A 22,486-nucleotide genomic window follows, 5' to 3' on the forward strand; every position below is an offset into this window, starting at 1 on the left:
CCACAGATTGGTGAAAGCTTGGATTTAAGTTTTCAAAACCAGCTCAAGACCTCACTCAAACAGTTTATTCATTTATTATTCATCTAAAATATGCTGGTAAAGGACAACATCATATGTTTAATAACCATTTTAATGCTAATACTATAATATAATATTTTGTACTTTCTCAAGTTTCAAGGCCGTTTTTTGATGAGAGGGTAAAAGTGAACAAAAACCTCTCAGAGCAGAGTAGAGAACTTGAGGCCTGTTCAAACGCACTACACACGCACTATACAACACTCGACTTTGTATGATCGACATTGTATAGCGTTGTTGGGTAAGGTGTTCAAACGTACTATACACGGACTATACAACCACTCTACAAGTATGACGAAACAGAGAATTGTGGGTTAAGATTATCCATAGTTCCACGTGAGTTTCCATAGAAATGACGTAAAACATGGCAGAATTTTCAGCTGTCATCATTGCACATCACAAAAAACGTAAATGCTTAGCTGCTTTTGTCATAAATGAGCTTCTAAATGACGGCAAAAATACAACAAAACCTAGAGGGAAAACACTGACCACTTTCTTCCTTTTGTTCGGCCATTTGTGGCCTTACTTTGCTGAGTTTCTTCGATCTCGTTCTGCTTCTCGCTCTCTGCCATTTTGAACTCTCGTTTGTGTGTGATTTCGTCGACTTCGACTGTGCATGCTCGCATGCAGTATAATGCTCTACAAGTCAAGTGGTGCGTTCAAACAAGCTCGACTTTGTAGAGTATCGCTTCAGTGATCGCGAAACAAAGGAAAAGTCGAGGGGTTGTCGAGTAGAAGTTTGACCAGTTTCAAACATCGCTATACATGATTAGACTTGTCGAATCGTGTATAGTGTGCACTATACAAGGTGTTCAAACGCACTCGACTTTGTAGAGTATACAAGTCGAATGTTGTATGGTATACAAAGTAGAGTGCGTTTGAACAGGCCTCTACAAACTCAGCCCAAGGACATGTATGGGGTCGAGCCTGAGAATCTCCATAGGCCACACTAGTGGAAGGTTAGTGCTATAACTACTGAATTAGGCCCTTTCTCCCTGCTTACTGGGTGGTATTGCTAATAATTATTCTTGCCACAATAATTAAAAAAGTATATAAGAACTTTGTGAGTATTAATAAAGACATGGATAATATTAATCTCAAGATGATTATGCTGGGAAAAAGTGTCAATCTCAATTCTTATACTTTCACTTGTCAGAGAAATAGTCCAAGCAAATCTTTATGATGATTTTACACCTCGAAAATATAGGGATTCCATGTTTAGGTTAATTTGGACATGACCCAGCAGATTTTCGGCTTGTAATTATTTCAGCCAAAATTGAAACCATAGAGCAGAATTAAAAGCAAGAGTAAAACGACATGATTAAAAGTTTCTATAGGGTAACTGAACGATCCAAACAGAGACAATAATCAAGTGAAAATTATGCTTAAAACCCAGACCGGAACTCACCTGTTGGCTTGAAGCCTTGAATCGTAATTTTGCCGTCAATTTTGTACCTCTCAGAGGATTCTTCTACGTTGCTACAACTCGTTCGACGAGTGTTTGGAAGAATTAATAACGTGAAATACACCAATACACTATACAACTCCCTCATCTCCTCGATTGAAACAGGTCAAAAAATGAATATATTTACGAAAGAAAAGCGAGAAACGCACAAAAAATGATCGAACAGTGTACCAACTGGTTACGGTTGTTTCCAGGTCCTGCTCTTCATTAAAAATGGCGGTCTATTAGTTTCCAGTCTTTTATTGCTACAAGGCCAAAGAGGCCACTGTGCTGAAGAATCCAGAACTTCATTTGGTATCTTTTTCGCTGATCGGCCCAGCTCGGGTTAATTCGTCCTAAATTAAATGATCAAAGTATTTTGGCTGAGGGAGTGTCGTTTGCCTTTGGCACGGTTGGTTAGTAAGGTAAATCGTCGGGCTTTGAGTGTGGATTGGACTCGGAGGGATGGTGAGTTTGAAAAGCCATTGGGGCTAGTTTACACTAAAGACGCTAGTATACGAAACCTCAGTAGCGTTTTGCTCTAGAATACCCTTTGTTTGGACAAAAGACACACTAATGCACTTAAATATCACTGGCTTCCCGGGATACCCAGAGGTTTGGGAGGGGATTAGTCGACTTTAATTTGGAGTACCAATTTCCTCCGCGGGGCTGGGTCATTGTACATGTTTGGTAATGATCGAGACTTAGGGGGTCGGGGTACTCCTGTTACTCTGGTTTTCCCGGCAATCAAGGGCCACGAGTTTATCAGTGCTGACTATCAAATGTAACCCTCATAATTAAAGGTGTTGTTTTCATAATTTCCACTCCAGTAAGGTCAGTATAACGGCTTCTCATTGGCATAATTAATATTTTATGGTTGTTTCCAAAACTGTTGCAGGGGAAATCTGCACATCTGAACAGCCAACCATAAAACAAGAGAAGTTATTCACCATTTCCCACATTGACCACTTAGTGTTAACTGTTGAAGACATTAATGCCACCATCACATTCTACACTCAGGTGCTTGGTATGGACAAGATAACATTTGGTGAAGGAAGAACAGCTCTTAAATTTGGAAATCAAAAGTTTAATTTGCATCAAAAAGGAAATGAGTTTGAACCTAAAGCTGCAAACCCAACACCAGGATCTGTTGATATTTGCCTTATTACTGAGATACCAATTAAAAGTGTTGTGGAAAAGTTGAAAAGTTTTGGCATCACAATGGCAGAGGGGCCAGTTCAAAGGACTGGTACAAAAGGAACAATCACATCTGTATATTTTAGGGATCCTGACAAGAATCTAATTGAAGTCTCAAATTATGATGACAACTGTTAAAAGTTCTGGGAAATGCAATACTTTCTTTGACAAACACGTGAACTAAATGTGGCAAGAGTCGCTGGAGTGTTTTGTCGAGCAACGGAAAATTAAGTGGCCTGGGCACAAAGTCAGTTTTTTCCTAAGTGCCAGATTTCGCAGGAAATGCTTTAAGTGCTACTATAACGAAATTTGCATCTTCCCTATCTAAGCCATTTTGGCACATAAACATGTAGTCTGTACAAGAAGAAGAATGCTGTTTACCATTTTCAAATATCTCTTTTTGTTCTGGAGATATTCAAGTTTTTTTAATATGCAAATTACCAAGTGATGAGGGATAGATATCTCAGCCAATTTGTATCAGAAATACTTGGTTCTTTGCTGTAAGATTCTAGTAGATGTGTTCCACAATATGAGCATACCATTTTTGTCACCATGGCAACATACTGGGTTCCAGACCTCGCTGACATTAAAGGCTTTGCAGGCCACTTTTGGCATTCTGTTTTGATATTTGCAAATGGTGCCTCATCTGCATGATGCTGCCAGCATATAAAGATGTTAGGTCGAGTTTGTGGCCTTGGTAAATGTTTTTCTAGCCTGAGATCACCAAAATATTGAAATCAGGTTGGAGGGGACTGGAAAAGAGTGAGTTGCCATGGGAACCAATTTATTTACAGTCATAGGTGTGTTGCCTTCAGAACTATTAGCTCACCAAGTTTCAATGGTCTCTGTTGCAAATTGACCGAGATAGCACTATTTATATTCTTGCCTATTGGGTTGGGTGAATGATGTCATCAGCCTTCTCATTTGCATATTTTACACATTTTTCAAACTTAAATATCTCCGGAACCAATGCAGATATTTCCAAACGGTAAACAGCGTCTTTCAAGCTTCATGGTACTCTGTGTGATAAACCTAAAAATTCAAGGGATAAAAATTTGATCACAGTAGCACTTTAAAAGAAAACGTACGGAAAGCCTGTTATGCAGGTTCAACCTAACAATTATGAATTTCCTTTGAGTCAGGTCGGACGGAGATAAAACTTTGGAATGAAAGTAAACTTTATCCGGTAGAATAAATAAGGCAATTAAATTCTATGGCACTTTTTTGGTCAACTGCACCAAAAACAAGTTCCAACAAAAAATTGAAGTTGAAGATGAAAGTGATTCGAGAGTTGTTCAAGCCAGTAAGCTTAGGATGCTTTATCAGTCCTCTGCACAGTCCTTCACTCGGCCAACTGAGCTTTCGAAAGAAAAGAGACAGCAACATTGCCGACATAAAATTCTTTTCGAATATTTCTTAAGCAGTAACATAAAATTCCTCTTAAGCAATCGGTAAAAATTACAATATGGAGAAATGAAGATACTAATAACGGAGGTTTTGGACAAACAATTGAGAGTAAAAATTAGTGATAATAATTTTGAATGACGTTTCGATGATTCGTTCATCATTTTCAAATTCGTAAAAACTAAAAATCAGATTCTTGTGAGTTCTTTAAATACTAAGAATGTGTGTGAAAATCTGGTTGCTTGTAATTAAAAACACTGCAATGTGGAACGTAGAGGGTAACAATTAGGTACTAAATAGTTTTGCTTTGATTGAGTCAGATTGAGTGTTCAGCTGAGGTTTCTTTTCCAAAGATGCCGGAAAAATCACACTTGCCAGCGTGCATGTTGTTTTTTTGGAAATCTGTGAGATGGCATGCAACAGGGAGAGGGAAATTGAAAGGGAGAGAATCGGCTTAAATCGGCCCGATATGCGAGCATGTTTGAAAATCGTTGACTGGAATAAGATGTTGCATCTAGGGACCGTTATATGTTTGAAGGTGAGATAGTCAAGTGAAAATACTTGGTACTAGTCAAGGGTTCCAGTTTTCGAAGGAAATGCGGTTTCAAACGATTTTGACTTCCAAGACGAAGACAGTGAACCAAAGCCAAGGTCGTTACTTGAGGAAGATGGTTCGGCGCTTCCTGGACGAGGAGTACTTGATGTAATCTTTAAAAGAAGAAGTAAAGACAGATATGAATTCGCTACTTCCCCATTCCCATAATGCAATACGTTTTGGGGGGCTCTTTGCATAAAAACAATACAAGTTATTTACTCTTGGGACTGTATCGTGCTTCAGTTAACTAGATATCCATTGTTCTAATGGGAATAACGCCCCCCCCCCCCTCCCCCCAATGAACTGTATTATGGGATTTGTGAAAATACCGAATGACAAATATGATCATTTCAGTTGGTCATAATGAAAAAAGGGATCTAATACCTCTTTCTTCCTCGACGAGTAAAGTCGCTTGGTCACCACCTCTCCCTTGCAAATTACACTGCCGTCCCTGACTAAAGCAGGCCACACAAAGTACTGTACAGTTGCAGCACTAAACTCAGAGTCATACGCCCTTCTATAATGTGTTTCGTCTATGACGTCACCCTCAAGTGCTCCGGGGAGGTCAATTGGCGGATCAAGGGACACGAGATCCCATGCTACTCGTAAAACCTCACGGATGAAGGGAACGAGAATTTTCTCATTTCCCGGAATATGGAGTGAAGTCGCCGAGTTTCGATGCAATGACTTCATCACGTCCTGCAACAGGACAAGAAGAAGACTTTTTATGCCATAAGACTATTGTAGACCGTGAACACTAATCCATAGTACAAATAAACGTAGCTGTCTTTTGTTTAATTAATTAAACTCTTTTCCAGTTTGGTGCGCACACGTGTCAGCGTTTGTGAGTGTTTGCTTTCAAGAGACATAATTTCATTGTACTGGAAGGGGAGGGCCGGGGTTATTTTTTTAGGCTTGTAGGGAGAGGGGCTGTTTCATACCCTACAGACTATTTTCCCAGTCCCATAATGCAGTACGTTTGGGGGGGTGGAGTGCTAGTCAAAATAACCTTAAAGCAACCATTTAGGCAATTTCTTACCGAAATGAGCGTCTCAGTTTCATAAAGGTTTATGTGCTTTTTCACATATTTGTCGACCAAGTCATTTCCGGTATCCGACTCCACCCTTTTGTCTCCGAGATTCGTTTGTAAGGCCTGGTTCATCCTGGACCTCATTCTGTGCTGTTCTAACTTGCAGACCCTAAAGCATTCCTGTTTAACATCAAATTTTAAAAACATCAGTCAATGAGAAAACTACTCTTTCAAGGCCTAAACCACTTTATGAATTATCCCTTGTCTTCTTTGTTTTATTTTCGAAGTCATTCTCACATTAATCTCAACATCGTTTCATCAAACAGAAAATCAACTTCATTAGTTGAAAAATCGTGTGCGTTTGTTGAGATCTGCTAAGCTCTAAGAAATTCCACCATGTCACTGCAGTCACTTTCGTCCGAATCTAGACAGCCTTCCTCATTGATTCAAAAGGACAATACGCGTTCAGTTCGAGACTGTCCCTCTCCAGAGCTATATGTATGAGTAACCGATTTGAAATGTGAGTTCACTTTTTGTTTTTCTGCCACTGACCACTTCTTTGTAAGCCTTAGGAGAATTACCCCAGTCAGAAGAGCACTTGTGCTTCAGGAATTAATAAAGTGATTATTTGATAAAATGGTTAATTATTATTATCATTATTACTTCTAAGGATTACAGAGCTTTTAATCAAGATACCAGGTGAATATCCCACAGTGTCGATGGATACAGGTGATATGAGATGCGATATACGATTTATCCAACATCACAGTTCCCCGAGTTTTTTCGCCCTCCTCTCTGTGAAAAACCCCTGACAACTCCGAAAAAAAAATGGGCAAGGAAAGATTGTCTTGCTAACCAAACCGAAAACAAGACACTAGGGAGAAACAATGATCAGTTAGACTTGAAGAACGATTAGAGATGCTACAATACCAAATAAAAGCCAGCTAATTATAACTAGGACCATTGACACTACCCGAAAGTTAGTTCCAACTTGCCTCAACAGAAAAGAAAACCATTCGTTCCGCCATTGACCTATCAAGCATTTTCTTCAAAGCGTTAGTGACATGCAGCCTGTCGTTTTCGTATAGTTCTTTGAATCTATCTACTATCTTAGCTGAACGGGACTCTAACGGGATTGCTCCAACGGTAAACGTCGGTTTGGTTGGATGGATCGTCCCTCTACAGAATTCGGTCGCAGCGATAGTTTCCAGTATAGTTTTGTGCAGTCTGAAAATTTAATATTTTTAACAAGATTATAAAACACTGAACCAGGGCTCGGTTAAAAAGATAGAGGCATCTTCAAACGAAGGCAAGCTCAGGGGTACAGGCATGGCGCTGTGGTTAGAGCACTCGCCTCCTACCAAGGTGGCCCGGGTTCGATTTCCAGACTCCGCGTGATATGACCGATAGGTTTTCTGCGGCTTCCCCTCTCCACAAAAACCAACATTTAACTTGCTTTGCGTTATTTGTTAATTTCACTTTACATTGTCCCCAATTAGTGCTCTCTGTCCTTGTGTGGGCCCATTTCCATTAGTAGGGCTAACGCTCACATGGTTCATATGGGGTACAAAACTAGCACTTCAAATTACAATCTATTCAGTTAAGACACTAAAGAAGTTCCTTTCCTTTCTGTTACATCCCCTTTTTGTCGACAGAGAGGTCATTAGTCACATGTGCAACTAAATTCGGAGACCTAATGAGATGGCTTAGACGCAAGGTTGGGTTTGAACATGGTGCCTTGAAAAACTAACCAACCCTTCTTGTGGTCTGAGGTGGCCTAGCTGTAGGTCCAAGTCTTATGACCAACTGCAATTAGCTTTACCTGTACGTCACTGGGGATAACGCGGGCTTGCTTTTCTATCAAGGCCCGACCGTAATCGAATGTAAAGCGCGGAAGCGAATGCAACATGATACGCCTGAGGCCAACTAACTGCTTTATGAGGATGTATCCCAGTATCAATAGACATCGCCAAGAATGTTTACTAAATGTAAAGCATCATTTCTATAAGAAAAAAGAGTTGTAAGACTCTGACTTATGTACGATACAGTATATTGATCATCGCAATTTTCGATCGCTTTTGTTCTTTGTCTTTCATGTATAGATATATACAGCTATTTTAAGAAAGGTTGTCGGAAAAAGTGCACGCGACAATCCTGAAAGGTATTGTGGGTGATTTTAAGTGCACTGTTTTTCAAAGAAATTTAAAAGAATCGTACGGGAGGCCACTGATATATGTTTGCGAGTGCTGAAGGAAAGTAACAAAAGTAGGTTCGACAGCTACAGTCGTTAGCAACAGTGTATTGATCATATCCCATATTACCTTTCGGGATTGTCGCGTTCACTTTATTCTTGACAAACTTTCTCGAAATAGCTGTATACGCTAACTGCCTTTAAGCCCGATGGGGACAATTCCTGTTATGCAACACGTAGTGCGTACCTTCCATGTAATTCTGAGTTCTCTCGTTTCAACTCAATTGTTTCTTGACATAGTTGTTTGACCTGGAATTCCTTAGCCTCCAGTTGGTTTTTTACTTGACTAAACCTGGAAGTTAAGCGAATCAATAAGATCTCATTAGGAAAATAATAGATGAATTCTCATGCCTCTTTTAGCAGAGCTATTTATTATCTAATGAATTAGCAGGGGCACCCAACGGGAATATAGTTCAAAACAACTTAAACATAGCATTGTGAAACGTATTTTAGTATTTAAACGGTAGATATAAGCATATTTTTATCCCCTAAAAATTATTTATCTGTTCGGATTTCCTAGCTGAAAGTCTAGTGATTCGAAAATTCTAGGGATTAAAATTTACCTTTCCGAAATTTTCAGCCAGAAAAAAGGCTCCCGAAAATTATAGGTGACCTTTTTAGGGTAAAAATCCGTTAAAAATGGGCAATTATACCATTTTTTAGATGTTCGAAAATCCGAGGACAGGCAGGCAAGCATAAAAATTTTACAACAAATGTTCCGAAAATTCTAGATCTCAAATCGTCTTCCGAATAGATATTTTCCGAAATTTAACGTTGGGTGCCCCTGAATTAGGGAGAGGTTAATACGTTATTACTGTTTATAAGGACAGGGGTAAGGTGGGAGGTGGTTCATGGGAGTTTGGTCGCTGTGTCGGGAGAAATGAGCACAAAAATTTGCATCATGGAAGGCAAGGATAAAAATTATATGGTTGACAGTGCACGTCTTTTAACTTCTGGAGAAGCTTATTAGCTTTAACTTAGTTTTGACGCTAATTTTAGTTGGAGGTCGGGTAAGAATTCCAAATTATATAAGGAGGAATTTGAAAGAGTTCGGGGTTTCCACTGAAGAGAGGAGGAGTTCGGAGATATCACTGAGCTGGCCGACACGCCTCTCTGTCCTCTCTCTACGGCCAAGCTCAACACGTGACTGGGGAAAGAGATAGAAGGAGGCAGATGCTGACGGCCTAATGGTCCTCACGGAGCCAAAAGGATTAATTAAGAAGATGTCATGATTTAAGAAAGGGTACGTGGAATGTTTTTGATGTTGACTTCTTCCCTTCATGACCCTCACTGGCCCCATAACTATACAAGCGGACGACCTCTCCACAAAATGTAACGCAAATCTGATGTCGTATGCCTAAAACTGAAGACTACGTTGCAAGATTGCAAGACGGCAATGACGTAAAAATCTTAACAACTCCACAACTCTCAACGTAGAGAGCAGACCGATTATTACTTTCAATTATCTTATATCTTCCTAATTCGTCAATTTCCTCTAAGCTATTTGCTGTCTTTCCTTCAGCTTTTGCGTAATCCCCGAACTCCGTCTCCAGCATCAGCGCTAACAAATATTTCCGTTATTTATTTTCATCTGTTTACATGCAATATCTATGAATTATTTCTCAATTATTAAGTTTAATATTCATATTTTCTCAATACTTACTTTGTTCTTAAATCGGTCGGTTCTATTTTTAAGACACTCAAATCCTCTTCCATTGTCTTCATTATCCCTTCGTATCTTTCCGGGCCAGTTTGTTTATATTTTGTGGCAGTGCAGAATCTTACAGCAGAAGATCCACCTCGAAGCCAAGGCAAAAGCCGGTTTTTTAGCACCTCGCTTCCACTATATATCCCTCCTTCAAAACAACACAATTCTAAAAGGTGAAAGAGTTGTCCTTGAAGCTTGGCGTGTAATTCGATGAGATCCCAACAAAATGCTGCGTTCTCCTCGCAGCTATTGCGGTAACTGGACTCTAAAAAGGTTGTTAGACGTTCGTGTAAAATTCTGAAACCTCCAGACGCAACTAAACGGCCAAGAAGAGCAATGAAAGTTGTGCTTGACATCGCCGGCAAACAAGAGCGATCCGGTATAAATAATCGTTCTTAAAAAGAAATCACCTTTGTGAGCGAAGACTATGTTTCGGTGAGTCACGCATTCGAACTCTGGTCGTCAATTAATTAAAGAAAAATATCCTCTGTTAGGGAAACAATTTATCCAAACACTTGTCTTCTTTCTGACTGGTGGAATCACTCAAAAGACAATTTCACCAATTCAGTTATTTCCTCTTTTTTCCCCCCTCATTCAACTAAAGTATTGAATTCGCAAGTTTTCTATAAGAATTAAATACTCTTCTGGAAATTTGCAACTTGTTAATTAGGCGTTAGTTTTAACGACATTGGGTGCACCTGTTTAAACACCGGCCACAAACTGCCCGTGTGGCAAGCGTTGTAGACGAAGAAGGAGAAAACCGGCGCAGGGAATATCCCCTTTCTTGTGTACAAAAAGTCCCTCCGATTACCCCGAGGAGGGGGTTGAATGCTGACGGGAGGGGTAGGCGAGTCACACAAGGTACTTGTGAACTGTGAGGCGCCATTCCGTTGAAATTTCAATAAGTCGTACCACCTGTCATTCATGTCCTGCTAAATATGAATGATAAAATTCCTGCCTTCAAAAAGACTTATTTAAAAGAAAAAAGTATATAGTTGGCATCCAATTTTATGTTCGTGCAAGTGTGTTGGCTAAGCTTCTGTCTTTTCTACAGTTACCACGCACTCACTTGTATTCTTTCGGTTTCCCTTGAAAAAAATAATTGTGGTAGAAAATTTAATTTAGCCTCGCAGGGTGCCTTGTTAGAATAACGTCGTCATCTAGAAAGCATCGTCCACACAAAACTCAACCCCAGAGGGGGCCCGAAAGGAGGCAGATCGGTCCAGTGGTTAGGGCACTTGCCTTGCGATAAGGAGATCCGGGCTTCAATACCCTTTCTGCCCACCCGTTGAATTTGTATGGTAGTCCTTGGTTCAACTTCTCAGCTGCACTTGTAAATAGCTAACTGCTTTGCCTCCAGCCAGTTGGAATTCTTAACAGTTGTTGTTGAAATGGAGAAGTGATCCTCGCAATAACGCAATTGTCTTATATAGACACACGAAAACTAAGAATCCAGGTGACTTCAACCGACAACGGGAATTGAACCCATGATCTCTGCGATACTGGTGCAACGCTCTACATAGTAACTGAGCTATGAAGCCACCCAGTTGTGGGAAGGTCAATTTTTTGGGCTCATCTGTTCCAGTGAAGGACTCGATGTATGAAATATATGTGTATTTGAAGTGTACCGAGACAATTTAAGCAATTTGTCCCCCATAGCCACGTCAGGGTCTACAAAAGACTATTGCTGAAGTAAATGCTTCTATTGCTTAAATAAATGTGTATTTGAAGCGTATCTAGACGATTTAAGCAATTGTCCCCTATAGCCACGTCAGGGTCTACAATTGCTTAAATTGTCCAGATAACTGAGTGCGACGATCACTTCCCCATTTTGTCTATTACCTGCACTTCAAATATATACATTTATTTCATATTGTTGTTGTGGTTGTTGTTGTTGTCGTTGTCTGTCGTTTCGTTGATAGAGTTTCAATGGTCCTACAAGCCCCTATGGGGAGTGGTCAATGCACTGTATGCACCCTTATGCACCCTTATTACGCAAGCATTTTGGGTTTTCTATGATCCCTTGCGCGGCTCTTTATGTAAAGATCACGTGATTAGCAATGTGAAAATAACACATTTATTGTAAAATAATTTCTAGGTCACAGGGCGGTGCTAACCCGAGTACAAACACGATTCTCTCTTATTAAGATGTATTGTTCAAGAACGCGCTCCCCAAAATATTTGCAACCAAATTAACGGTCAAGTCATTTTCCGTATTTCTTCTCCGCGTAAAGATGCTGCATTATTGTGACGATCGTCTTGCTTGACTCTGCCATTCCAATTTGGCCATTCACAAGAAATCGTGGCTTTCCAGTAACTATTGACCTCGTGAACAATTTTGTATGAAGACAAGTTAGTGGTTCGTGTGATGACTTAGCTCTTGTGAATATCGAAAAGTTTAGCGAGCTCATTCAAGTCGTCTTGGTCTTGTCCTTCCTTGATAATCTGCGGAAAATAAAAACAGTGGAAAGATCGTGACCAAATGACTGGAGAGTTCTTTGGCTTATCACTGCGTTTACAGGAAAAGCAACAAATTTATTATTTATCAAGAAAGTGTTCTGCTATGTTCCATGATTTTTAACGTCTGCAGTTTGCAAGGTCCTACGCAAGAACTTCAACTAAGAATTTTCAAACTCGTTCAGGTGAAGTGAAAAACAAGCTGGTTGTTTTAAGTTAACCCAAGAAAACGCGGGAAAATCGAATTTTCGAAAGTAAACCCTTGAAATAAGGATCCTTCAACTATCGTACAAGTTGTACACCAAGAGGGGATCCGAATTGAAATTGACTTCCTATTTATTGACATTATTTATATATTTATACCATTCTTAATTGTTTGTGGTTTCCAACTGTTTTACCTACATTTCTCCTCACTGGAAAATGTCAAAACAGCCTGGGCGATGAACTAACTTAGTTGACAGGAAATGCTCCAGACAAGGACGTTTCATCGTTATTTTCACAAATCCCATAATACAGTTCATTTTGGGGGGTTATTTGCATTAAAACAATGGATATCCAGTTCACTGAGGCATGATACAGCCCCAACAGTAAATGACTTCTATTGTCTTTATGCAAAGAACCATTGAATTCCCCAAGTCACATTTACAAAGAAAAAAATCGATTAATTTACCTTTCTGGCGATTGGCACTCTGTTGAAGACGTTCCATAATAAAACTCCCACAACCCGTTTGCCCTTCATGTAAAACACTACTCCTTTGCCGAATTCCTCTGATGTCTCGGCGGAAGCTGGCGCAAGTGGCTCGGTTGGGACTGGAGAAGGCTCATCTCCCTGTTTGAAACAAACACAATCTTACTAGTGAACTTCTAATTTACTGTGAATCCTAGCTGAGATAAGTATTGCTTGTCACCAAAGTGACAAGCACGCAAAGCAACCCTTAGAGGTATCAAGCTACCAGTTACTTGAATGTTGAAGATGTTCAAGGTTTTTTCCGCTACTTACCTGAGTGGGCAGGGGTTAGGCATGTCGGAACCCCGACAACTTCCCCACTTCCCCCCTACTTGCGAAACCTAACACACAAAACCCGTAAGCGCTACGCGATACAATGAATTTACCTGTAAAGACATTTACAGCAAACGGGAAAATTCTGTGAGAATTTCAATGAACGAAGATTTAAATTTTTTCAGCAGAGAGCGTCCTTAGGGAACTGCTAAAAACCAACTCGTCCTAACTGAAGTAAAATTTCAAAACATGTCCCACCTCTCCTTCAGTTTCAGAGCGTAGCCCTTCGCCAGTGGCTTCCACAACTGCTTTGGGTGTATCAGCCTTTGTCGCTTTGGCCCACACTCCTACGGTCGGAAGCATGGAATCAACCAATCCAATAGCTTCGTAACCAACTTCAGGCCCCAGGTCACTCCTGGCAGAGATTATAAGGAAGATTCCAACCATCACGTCAAATAAACAAACAAACCTAACACAGAAGCTTATGACATTGAGGCGTTTAACTCTGGTTCGGCCCTCCGAGGGGAGTAGGGGTGGGGCAGTGGTGAGAGTACTCGCCTCCCACCAATGTGGCCTGGGTTCGATTCCCGGTCATGGGCCTGTTTCTCGAAAGTCCCGAAATTTTACGGGCCATTTTCGGGTGTCATGATTCCCTTTGTATCTCAAGAACGGAGAGGATTCAAGTCGTCAAACTACACAGTTCTTTTTCTTTTTGTTACCTTAAAAACATGTTAAAAGATCGGCTTTCCAAAACAAGCGGTTGGCAGTTTCACAAATGGCTTTCCGGGCCCGAAAAGTTTTCGGGACTTTCGAGAAACAGGCCACTGGTCTCCGTTTCTCAAAAGTCTCGAAACTTTACGGGCCGTTTTCGGGTGTCACAATTACCTTTGTAACTCAAGAAGGGAGAGCATTTAATTCGTCAAACTTCAACTATTTTTCTTTTTGTTACCTTGAAAACATGTTAAAATATCGGCTTCCCAAAACAAGCGGTTGACAATTTCAGATGGCTTTTCGCACCCGAAAGGTTTTCGGGACTTTCGAGAAACGGGTCCCTGGCGTCATATGTGGGTTGAGGTCGTTGTTGGTTCTCTCCTTGCTCCGAGAGATTCATCTCCGGGTACTCCGGTTTTACCCTCTCCTCAAAAACCAACACTGCCAAATTCCAATTCGATCCGGAATGCACAGACTCGTGTTGAACGAGCTCCTGAGCGGTCTTAACAAATTCCATTTTCATTTCCATTACCATTTTCATTTAAGAGCTGCGGTTTTTTGGGTTTAAAAATTTCCTTATGTGGATGTAACGCAGCCCGTGCAATTTCCCGCGCATGCAGCTTCGATGTTTTTTATCCATATTTGGGCATAAAGTTGGTGTTCTAAAATCCCCAGCATTAGGGACCTTAAGATCTACGACGGCGACGTCGACGAAAACGTCACCTCAAAATAGAACTTCGCTCTAGTAAAAGTCTTTCGCGATTATTCCATCACCTTCACTTCGTACAATGTGGGCGAAGTATCCTAAAAATAAATTGGTACGAGCGGTTTCAGAATGAAAATAGAGAATGAAAGATTCTCTGTTGCATGCTCACGTTGACGTCAAAACCTAAAATTTAGTGATTTCACGTCGTCGTCACGCAGAGAACCGCAAAAATATGCTCTTTTAACCAATGATATCATTGTTTTAAGCTCCCTATTGTTCCAAGGAAAAGAGCTGCAAGTTACACGCTTCCAAGTCATGTGCTTTTGCCTCACATAAATACCCGTTTTCGATTAAGGACAAGGTAATAAATAGGAAAACATTTTCGTCAAATTAGATTGCCTTTCAACGCGACACTGTCATCTCCTTTTTTCTGAGATATAGATCACACAGTCAATGCCCTTACCAAAACATAGACTGATGCCAGTAAGAGCTCCTTGCACCGGTCATGTTTTCTCCCGCTAATCTGCCACTCACTACAGCATGATCGTGGTGTTCCACGCGGCGTCTGCCAAGATTTGGGTCATAAAAGCAAGCTGCATCTCCAGCCTAGTAACAAAAAAGTATGCATTGTGTTTCTCGGGTATCCATCTTCGAGAATTTAATAGATTCTGATCCCAGTAAAAAAATGTCATACAGTGCACGGGACTCGTTTACAAGAAATCAGAGCCTGAATTTAAGTGGTTTTTTTTTTAAACGTTTATCAGCAGTTCTGTTTCTTCCAAATATCAAGTCTTCAAATCCCAAATTTCTGCATCTTACCACCCAAATGTTGGATTTTGCCTCCAGTTCTGAGTTGACATGAAAACCACCAAGCACTGGGTCCACTTCAAGTCCAGCATCACTTGAAAGCTCTACATTAGGTTCCAGGCCTACTGCAACAATCACATGATCTGCTACGAGCTGAAAGAATGGTGTAAAAGGAATGTAACTGATTTGATGTCAGTGCAGAACTATAAAATCAGAAACCCATAAGAGTTGAAACGTGTAACGCGCGTTCACAGCTTCCGAATATTCCGTGCAAACTGATTGGTTGAATGTTTCAGTGCTAAGTACCATATTTGGAAACCCCTCGCTCTTGTTGTTCCAAATATGGTACTTAGCAAATCGAATATTCAGAAGCTTGTTTCCCAACACACAAGGGGCCGTTACACGTTTCAACCCTTATGGGTTTCTGATAAAATTTAATGATGTTGTCCCTCCTTACAGCATAAGTTTTAAAGAAATTGTAACACAATACACGATGTACCTCTTCACCATGGTTTAATCTGAGATGAACCTTGTCATTACTATACGAAACATGCTCCACTGTAGAGTTGGGAATCACATTTACACCCTCTGAAATATCACGAAAAAATTAGTAAATGACAGAAAAAATGGTACAATGCAGTCTGTCCATTGTAAAGTTGCCAGACTTGTTATCTTAGGGAGCGCCATGCATCTGATCAGTAATCACTGATGGTTGGGACAAATTATGAATTTGTACGCAGCTATGAAATGTTCAGCCATACCCTGGGAAATTGTTTCACTAAAAAATAATTACCATTTTCACACAAGCAGAAAAACAAAGGACAAAGAGCAAATTGTTCACTCACACTGTCGCAAGATTTGAAATGGAAAATTTTGCACATGGAGTTAAAGAGGTCTACTAAAAAGCACTATCTGTATTTGTAAGATAACTGATGACTTTTAGTCTCCAACCTTTTCTAACTTTGTTTGTTGTCCACTCAGTCAGGTATTTAGGAAGAACTTTGCCCATGTTACCATCCTCTGGAAATATTTGAGCAATATTCATTCCAGTCTTTTTACCTTAGGAGAAAAAAAAATGTTAATGAGTGAAAAAAAGATAACTATTCCTCACAAACAATTATCTCGAGCTGCACAAAATAAATTATTTCAGTCTTACCACTTTAATAATAGAAACAATAATTATTATTATTGCCTTAAGTATCAATGGACAGAATCTACAGCCAAAAGGCAATGAATGTCTATAACAAAGGAAATTAAAGTTAGTACAAAATGTACCTCTGTGCCCAAGTGCACAGGCCAATTCACTTCCCAAAAATCCTCCGCCAACAACAACAACAGACTGGGCATTCTTGATGGCTTGATCAAGATCTTTGAAATCAACAATCTAAAATGAAATAAAACTTTTTCAAATAATTCAGGGATGACAAAAACCTTTTAAGTAGATGGAAATTTTGAAATGTAGGTGCGGAGAAAAATGATTTTGTATTGTTTACCAGGTACACAGACCTGTATAAAACACTGTGTAGCCCCCAGCCCTTGATAAGAGCCCCATAATTTTAGTGATCAGGATAAAAATGAACATTGCCAGACATACATGTACGTCAATCAAGAACAATCATTCAGACAGGTGAATTCCTACACAGGGTTCTCAATAAGTTTTGGAGTAGACGGCTTAAATATAAAAGTAGGCAGCGGGAGAAGCGCTTTATCATTGTTTATAGCAAGTTTATGACCGAAAAGTAGACGGCTGTAAATTTAAAGTAGCCGGTTTTTTAGCCGGCTGCCGGCACTTAATGAGAACCCTGCTACAAATGACTTTTTATGACACTGACTGATGTTTTTGGACTTATGTTATCAAGACTAATCCTGGCAAAATTAACACAGGTTCCCCACCTTCCTAAATAGTGTTATTCTTTTCTTAACATCATCACTGCTTTCTTTAAAAATTGGTAAGTTCTTTGGAATACCACCTGTAAAAAAGCCACATTTTGGGTCAGAATTAAGTAAACAGGACCACATAATATTATTATAAAGTCAAGTAAAAGAGACCACAATGATTGTATAAATGGTAGAATGACAATATTAACAGAATAACTATTGAATACAAACCTGGCGCCAGCAGTAATTTGTCATATCCTATTTCAGCACCATCATTTAATTTGACTTTTTGTTCTTTAGTATTGATTCCCACAACCTAAAAATGAGAAAAAGGAACACTGTATAAAAGAATGAAAACAATGAATAATACTAATACTCCCCCTGTTAGTTTTCTCTGTAATACATCCATAGCTGTCATCAACAATGCATTATTACCCTGGTGAAAAAGCTCACAGGATCTTTGAGGACCCTTAAAGATCTTCAAAGACCTACCAAAAATCCTTGAAGATAAAAATCTTTGAAGGATCTTTGAAGGACCCTCAAAAAATTCTTCAAAGATCTTCATTTGCCAAAAATACTGGCTAAGATCCTCGACGCCATTTTAAGGATCTTCAGAGGATCTTGCAAAGATCCTGATGACAATTTTTTAGATGTCAATGTGGAGAAAATAAATAGGGGAACATCTCCTATGTAAAAAAAAATGAAAGGCCTGTTTTGTAACAGATAGAATAACTTTATGAGCTTTTTTCGCATTAAGCAGGCTTTCAACAAGTTTAAACAAGCCGGTCACCAGCTTTGTGATGAAATCTCAGGTGAAAAAACACCCCTGCTTGGTTGACAAAAAGTGTTCTTTCATTATTGGCTTCTTTTCTTCTACCTTTTTGCCTTTTAGAAGAGCCACTGCACCAGTGTCCTTTGTAGATAGTTCACCAGGCTTACAGAAAAATGTTTCTGGTTCAAAAAATATCCTGTGTGTAGGAAGCATTTATCTCATTAGCTTTAAAAGTATACTGTATCCGACAATGATCTATCAAGGGGAAAAAATTTCATACTTGTGATAGAATGACTCCATAAATGTATATTATAGCACTAGTTATGATGGAATTTAAGAATTGTATTTGAAAGATTTGTCACTTTTTTTTCTTTTAAATTTACGGCCTGAATGTAGAGCGTGAAGGCCCTAGGAAAAAACCAAGGAACCGTGCGCTAACATTTTGGACCAACTGGCAAAGAAGGATATGATAACTTGGAAATCAGTTGACATAAACAGAAAACTATCAATGAGGTCAAAGTTGGTCAATAATAACTTCTAAATGTAGTATCTGATATACAAGGACCTGTAGTCAATAACCTACGATCATCTCATGTCGTTGCTTGCTAAAAGTAATATATTTCTCGTTTCGTCAACTGCACAGTATATATCATGCGAAACTGAAACAGAGTCTGATCACAAGTTAATGTAGTTATAATAATACACAGACATGTAATTCACATGATGTTTAATACCCTCTTTCTTTTCCATTCCACTGCTTGAATTTCATCTGGGAGACAAGTTCATCGTCGTCACAGAACCACAATTCTTTTGACAAAGGTGGTCGCATGTAAGGAGGGTAATCCTCATCACCAATAATTAGCACCTATAATAATTATTATTTATTTTAATTTAAAAAATTGGATTACAAAACTATTGAACCAGAGAACTGTACTAACCTTTAGTTGCCAAGAAAAAGATCCATTTTCTAGCCAAAACAGTTTAACAGATTGGCAGATATTGTTTGGTATAAGTGCAGCTAGTTACATTTTGTAAGAATAACTTGAGAGTTAATCTACACTGTACATGTACAGGGTTCTTGTTAAGAGCCGGTAACCGGTTATTTTTACCGGCTGTTCAAGTAAATATTACCGGCTGTTTCACTGAAATATTTACCGAAATTATCCAATGAATGTTCGTCTGTTCAAAGGTGAAATTACATTGCGTTTATGGGAAAATGTTGCTTTCCCCCTCCAACCAATCCTGTGAAGATATCTGGCACATGTTATCGCTTCGAAAATATACCATTTGTTAAAGCAATCCAGCTTGATTTTGCCAACTCATCCCTCGAAACGATGTCCGCCATGTTTCCTTCCCATTCCTCCCGCGACCAGGGGAAACCCCCCCATAACCATTATTAAAAAGTAAAAAGTAGAGTAAAGTAACCATATTTAACGTCGGTTAACTCGTAACAGTAATTCAACTGACAAAAGTTCGACGGTGCGCTCATTTTACTCCCCCTCTCCATCAGTGCTCCGTTTTACGGGTATTTAAAGCTACTTAGCTACACGGAAAGGAAAGAAGTCGTAACAAGGATGCAGGATCCGGGAATCGAACTCAGGAACTCTTGCACCAAGGCCGCGCACTAACCGACTGTGCCATCCTTGCTCCTTACTAAACGTTTACAACATGGCATCCACGCGTGGAAAACGACAGAAAGGTCTTTCGGAGTTTAGTTTTCAACCAAAGCGTCAGAAAAGCGGTGGTGGGTGAAAATCAATGAAATAGCATAACCTACTTTCCTTTTGCTGGGTATTAAATTAATTTAGCAGGCGCTGGCACGCGACAGCGATCGATACGAACGTCAAGTTAAGACTTGAGCTCGCTAGCCCCGAGCAGGGGCAGGTAACAAAGTTACCTGCTATTTTTGGTTTTTTACCTACTGTGCAAAAACTTAGCAAGAACCCTGCATGTACCATCTATTGATTTGAAAAAGCAAACAACAAGGTACATGTTGTATGTGAGATTTTGTTTACCTTTGCATTGTTATCATTCTTTCGTATAGCTCTGTAGGCAGCAAATGAGGCTGTACCTGCGCCTACCAGAATGTATGTGGCATGTTCTGGAATCTCTGGGAAAGGAGGTGGCACGTCTACTGAAAAAAATGGAAACTTTTAATGATTTTTCAGTCATTTGTTAGTAATAGACTGTAATACAGAGGGTGTGTTCGTCAACTCAGATCATTCACAGTGTCGGTGGTAATCACAACTTCAAATGCTGTTAATGCAGACAGAAGTAACTCATTTTGAGCAAACTTTAAGGTAAACACCCTGGACTTATTTTTATGAAGCAACCATTTGACTTTTAAAATAGTGTTGAAAATTAGTGATCTCTTCAAATCTACATTTTCTATCTTAAATTAGTACGATAGACATTGTAAATGTACAACACATGAGTGATACTTACGGAAAGGTATACAGAAGACCCTTCAACTATAACTGCCTTATTTTACCCAGTTATTATGGACTTCTATTTCCATGACACACATATAAACAATTTCCTAGCAATTTCATATCCTTAGGCTATACTAGTGTAATCAGTGCTTTTATCCCAAAAGCCTTTTGCAAAATAACTTAATTTATGGAGGCACCTTCTGCAGTGTTGGAAACCTTTGTGGCCTCTGATTCAGATTCATTTTCTGCAGGTGGAACAACCTCGACAGGTGCTTCAGTTTCGTCTGAAGAACGCTCACTGGCAATGGGAGCAGCTGTTGTCTATGAAGTGAAAAACACAAGATGTTAGACCTTATACATGTAATTATGATTTCACTGGCTGGCTCCTCAAAGATCACATCGACCTGGGGGCTTGAAGACACTGAGGCAGGGAAATCTGTTGTTTAGTGCAAACGAACCATAACCTCAGATTTGGACAGTGGCACTGTTAAGCCCTGCTTTACAGCTAAGCTATTTTTTGCTCCATACAGTCTTTCTCAATCCCTGTGATAGCATATACTTGTTTCAAGGAGTGGTCCTGTGATGGAGGGGAGGGGGTCATGCTTATGAGACCAGGACAAGCTACAGAAATGCACTTATTTATTGGTGCACACCACATTCTGATAAAGATCATTTTCAAAAATGTTGTTACTCTGAATAACTGGTAACAATTTAAGGAATCCGATCCCCACCAACGCGTCGGCCAACAAGTCTGCCAAACGCCGTCGGCGACACACCACCGACACACGACCGACACGTCGGCAACACACTACCGACACGTCGGCCGACACACTCCGACGAGTTGGCCGACACAATACCGAAGCGTTGGCCGAACCACAACTACCGACACCTTGGTCTAAACACTACCGACACGTGGTCCTAAATACTTACTATTTATAATTGTTGGTTGTTCTTTCAGTTGGAAGCAAGGACAACTCCGAATAAGGAAACGGACGAAACACCCATTGGCAAATAGCCGCCAGTTTAAAATGAAACACTAGTACATCCATGTAGGTATGCTCGATGTTTTGGCAAGGGTCGGTTACCAAAGCTGGGCGGGGAGTTAAGTTGCAATTCGACAAAAATGCTTATTTCTCGTGGCATGAAAAGGATTGGGAAGCTTATTTAAATCTTTCTTGATCATGACTTTTATTATGTGGTGGTCCCTAAAGGAGACGTTGTTAATTTCAATTTTACTGCAGTGGAACTGTCAGCGATAGGTCTCCTCAGCACACTGCTCAAATGGCTTGGCACTTTTCCGAAGTTCACGGAAACCAGGTGAACTCATCCAAAGTAGCTGGGTATGTATTCATACAGACGTACCACACATCCAACTTCCAATTCTTCTTGAATAAGGCCCCAAATGAGTCACCAACACGCAACCGACACACCACCAATGCCACCACCGACGCCACAACCGACGCATCTTTACCTGTTATCAAGTTTAAACAGCGGCCGACAGGAGGCCGACGCACTTGGCCGACGAGTTGGCCGACGAGTGGTGGGATCGGATTCTTAAATTTACCGAATAACGAATACTTACATGTATGTATTACAAAAGACAGCTTACAGTAAAGGGAAGCGTTAAGTTTAGGTTCTCTTTATTGATAAATGTTTAGTTAAGAAGGACATCGCAATGACAGTTTGTTCCCGGTATTTCTGAACACAAGGTCATTTTGATAACCTGGTGGGCAACTTTTTGTATATGCACAAACCACGTGATTGGTGAGGTACTTGTGGCAGGACTGGAAGAAAAAATTGTAACGCCGTATCCCACAACCGCGCACGGCCTTAGGTGTTGTTTCCAATCTCCTGCAGTACTTCCATCGCAAAAACTAAACAGATCATTCTGTGGTACCCCGTTTACTGTTACTGCATGAACTTCAAGTAGGACCCAACGAGATCTATGTAACCTGGCCTCTGCCATGTTAATTCTTGAAAAAAAAGAGTGCGAGGTTGTGGGAACAGCGTTACATTTTT

At 40.0% G+C, this 22,486-nt stretch overlaps 4 protein-coding genes across 4 annotated transcripts in view; 1 reads left to right on the forward strand and 3 right to left on the reverse strand.

The window, feature by feature from the left end:
• LOC138000191 (endoplasmic reticulum membrane protein complex subunit 7-like) overlaps positions 1–1,724 on the reverse strand; it is a 5,688-nt gene extending 3,964 nt beyond the window's left edge. The window contains exon 1 of the mRNA XM_068846429.1: positions 1,484–1,724. Coding sequence (XP_068702530.1) covers positions 1,484–1,628 — 145 coding nt within the window. The 5' untranslated portion in view covers positions 1,629–1,724. The remainder of the gene's footprint in view (positions 1–1,483) is intronic.
• Positions 1,725–2,392: 668 nt separating this feature from the next.
• LOC138001093 (glyoxalase domain-containing protein 5-like) lies at positions 2,393–2,854 on the forward strand. The gene has a single exon (XM_068847758.1). It carries the CDS (start codon positions 2,393–2,395, stop codon positions 2,852–2,854), a length of 462 nt encoding a protein of 153 aa, XP_068703859.1.
• Positions 2,850–10,311, reverse strand: LOC138000188 (mitochondria-eating protein-like). Its single transcript, XM_068846424.1, has 6 exons — positions 9,660–10,311; positions 8,184–8,288; positions 6,741–6,972; positions 5,755–5,925; positions 5,100–5,414; positions 2,850–4,828 (listed from the first exon to the last, which is right to left on the reverse strand). Exons 1-6 carry the CDS (start codon positions 10,058–10,060, stop codon positions 4,688–4,690), a joined length of 1,365 nt encoding a protein of 454 aa, XP_068702525.1. The 5' UTR covers positions 10,061–10,311; the 3' UTR covers positions 2,850–4,687.
• A 1,447-nt stretch (positions 10,312–11,758) lies between these two features.
• LOC138000189 (apoptosis-inducing factor 1, mitochondrial-like) lies at positions 11,759–20,156 on the reverse strand. The gene is made up of 13 exons (XM_068846425.1): positions 20,051–20,156; positions 18,770–18,900; positions 18,141–18,231; positions 17,495–17,579; positions 17,279–17,355; positions 16,661–16,769; positions 16,337–16,444; positions 15,885–15,973; positions 15,398–15,538; positions 15,042–15,184; positions 13,420–13,576; positions 12,832–12,990; positions 11,759–12,149 (listed from the first exon to the last, which is right to left on the reverse strand). The coding sequence occupies exons 2-13, from the start codon at positions 18,862–18,864 to the stop codon at positions 12,078–12,080; spliced, it is 1,326 nt and encodes a 441-aa protein (XP_068702526.1). The 5' UTR covers positions 18,865–18,900; positions 20,051–20,156; the 3' UTR covers positions 11,759–12,077.
• Positions 20,157–22,486: the final 2,330 nt, after the last annotated feature.

The sequence above is a fragment of the Montipora foliosa genome, chromosome 4 (genome assembly GCF_036669935.1).
Source record: "Montipora foliosa isolate CH-2021 chromosome 4, ASM3666993v2, whole genome shotgun sequence".
In the NCBI taxonomy this organism is placed as follows: domain Eukaryota; kingdom Metazoa; phylum Cnidaria; class Anthozoa; order Scleractinia; family Acroporidae; genus Montipora; species Montipora foliosa.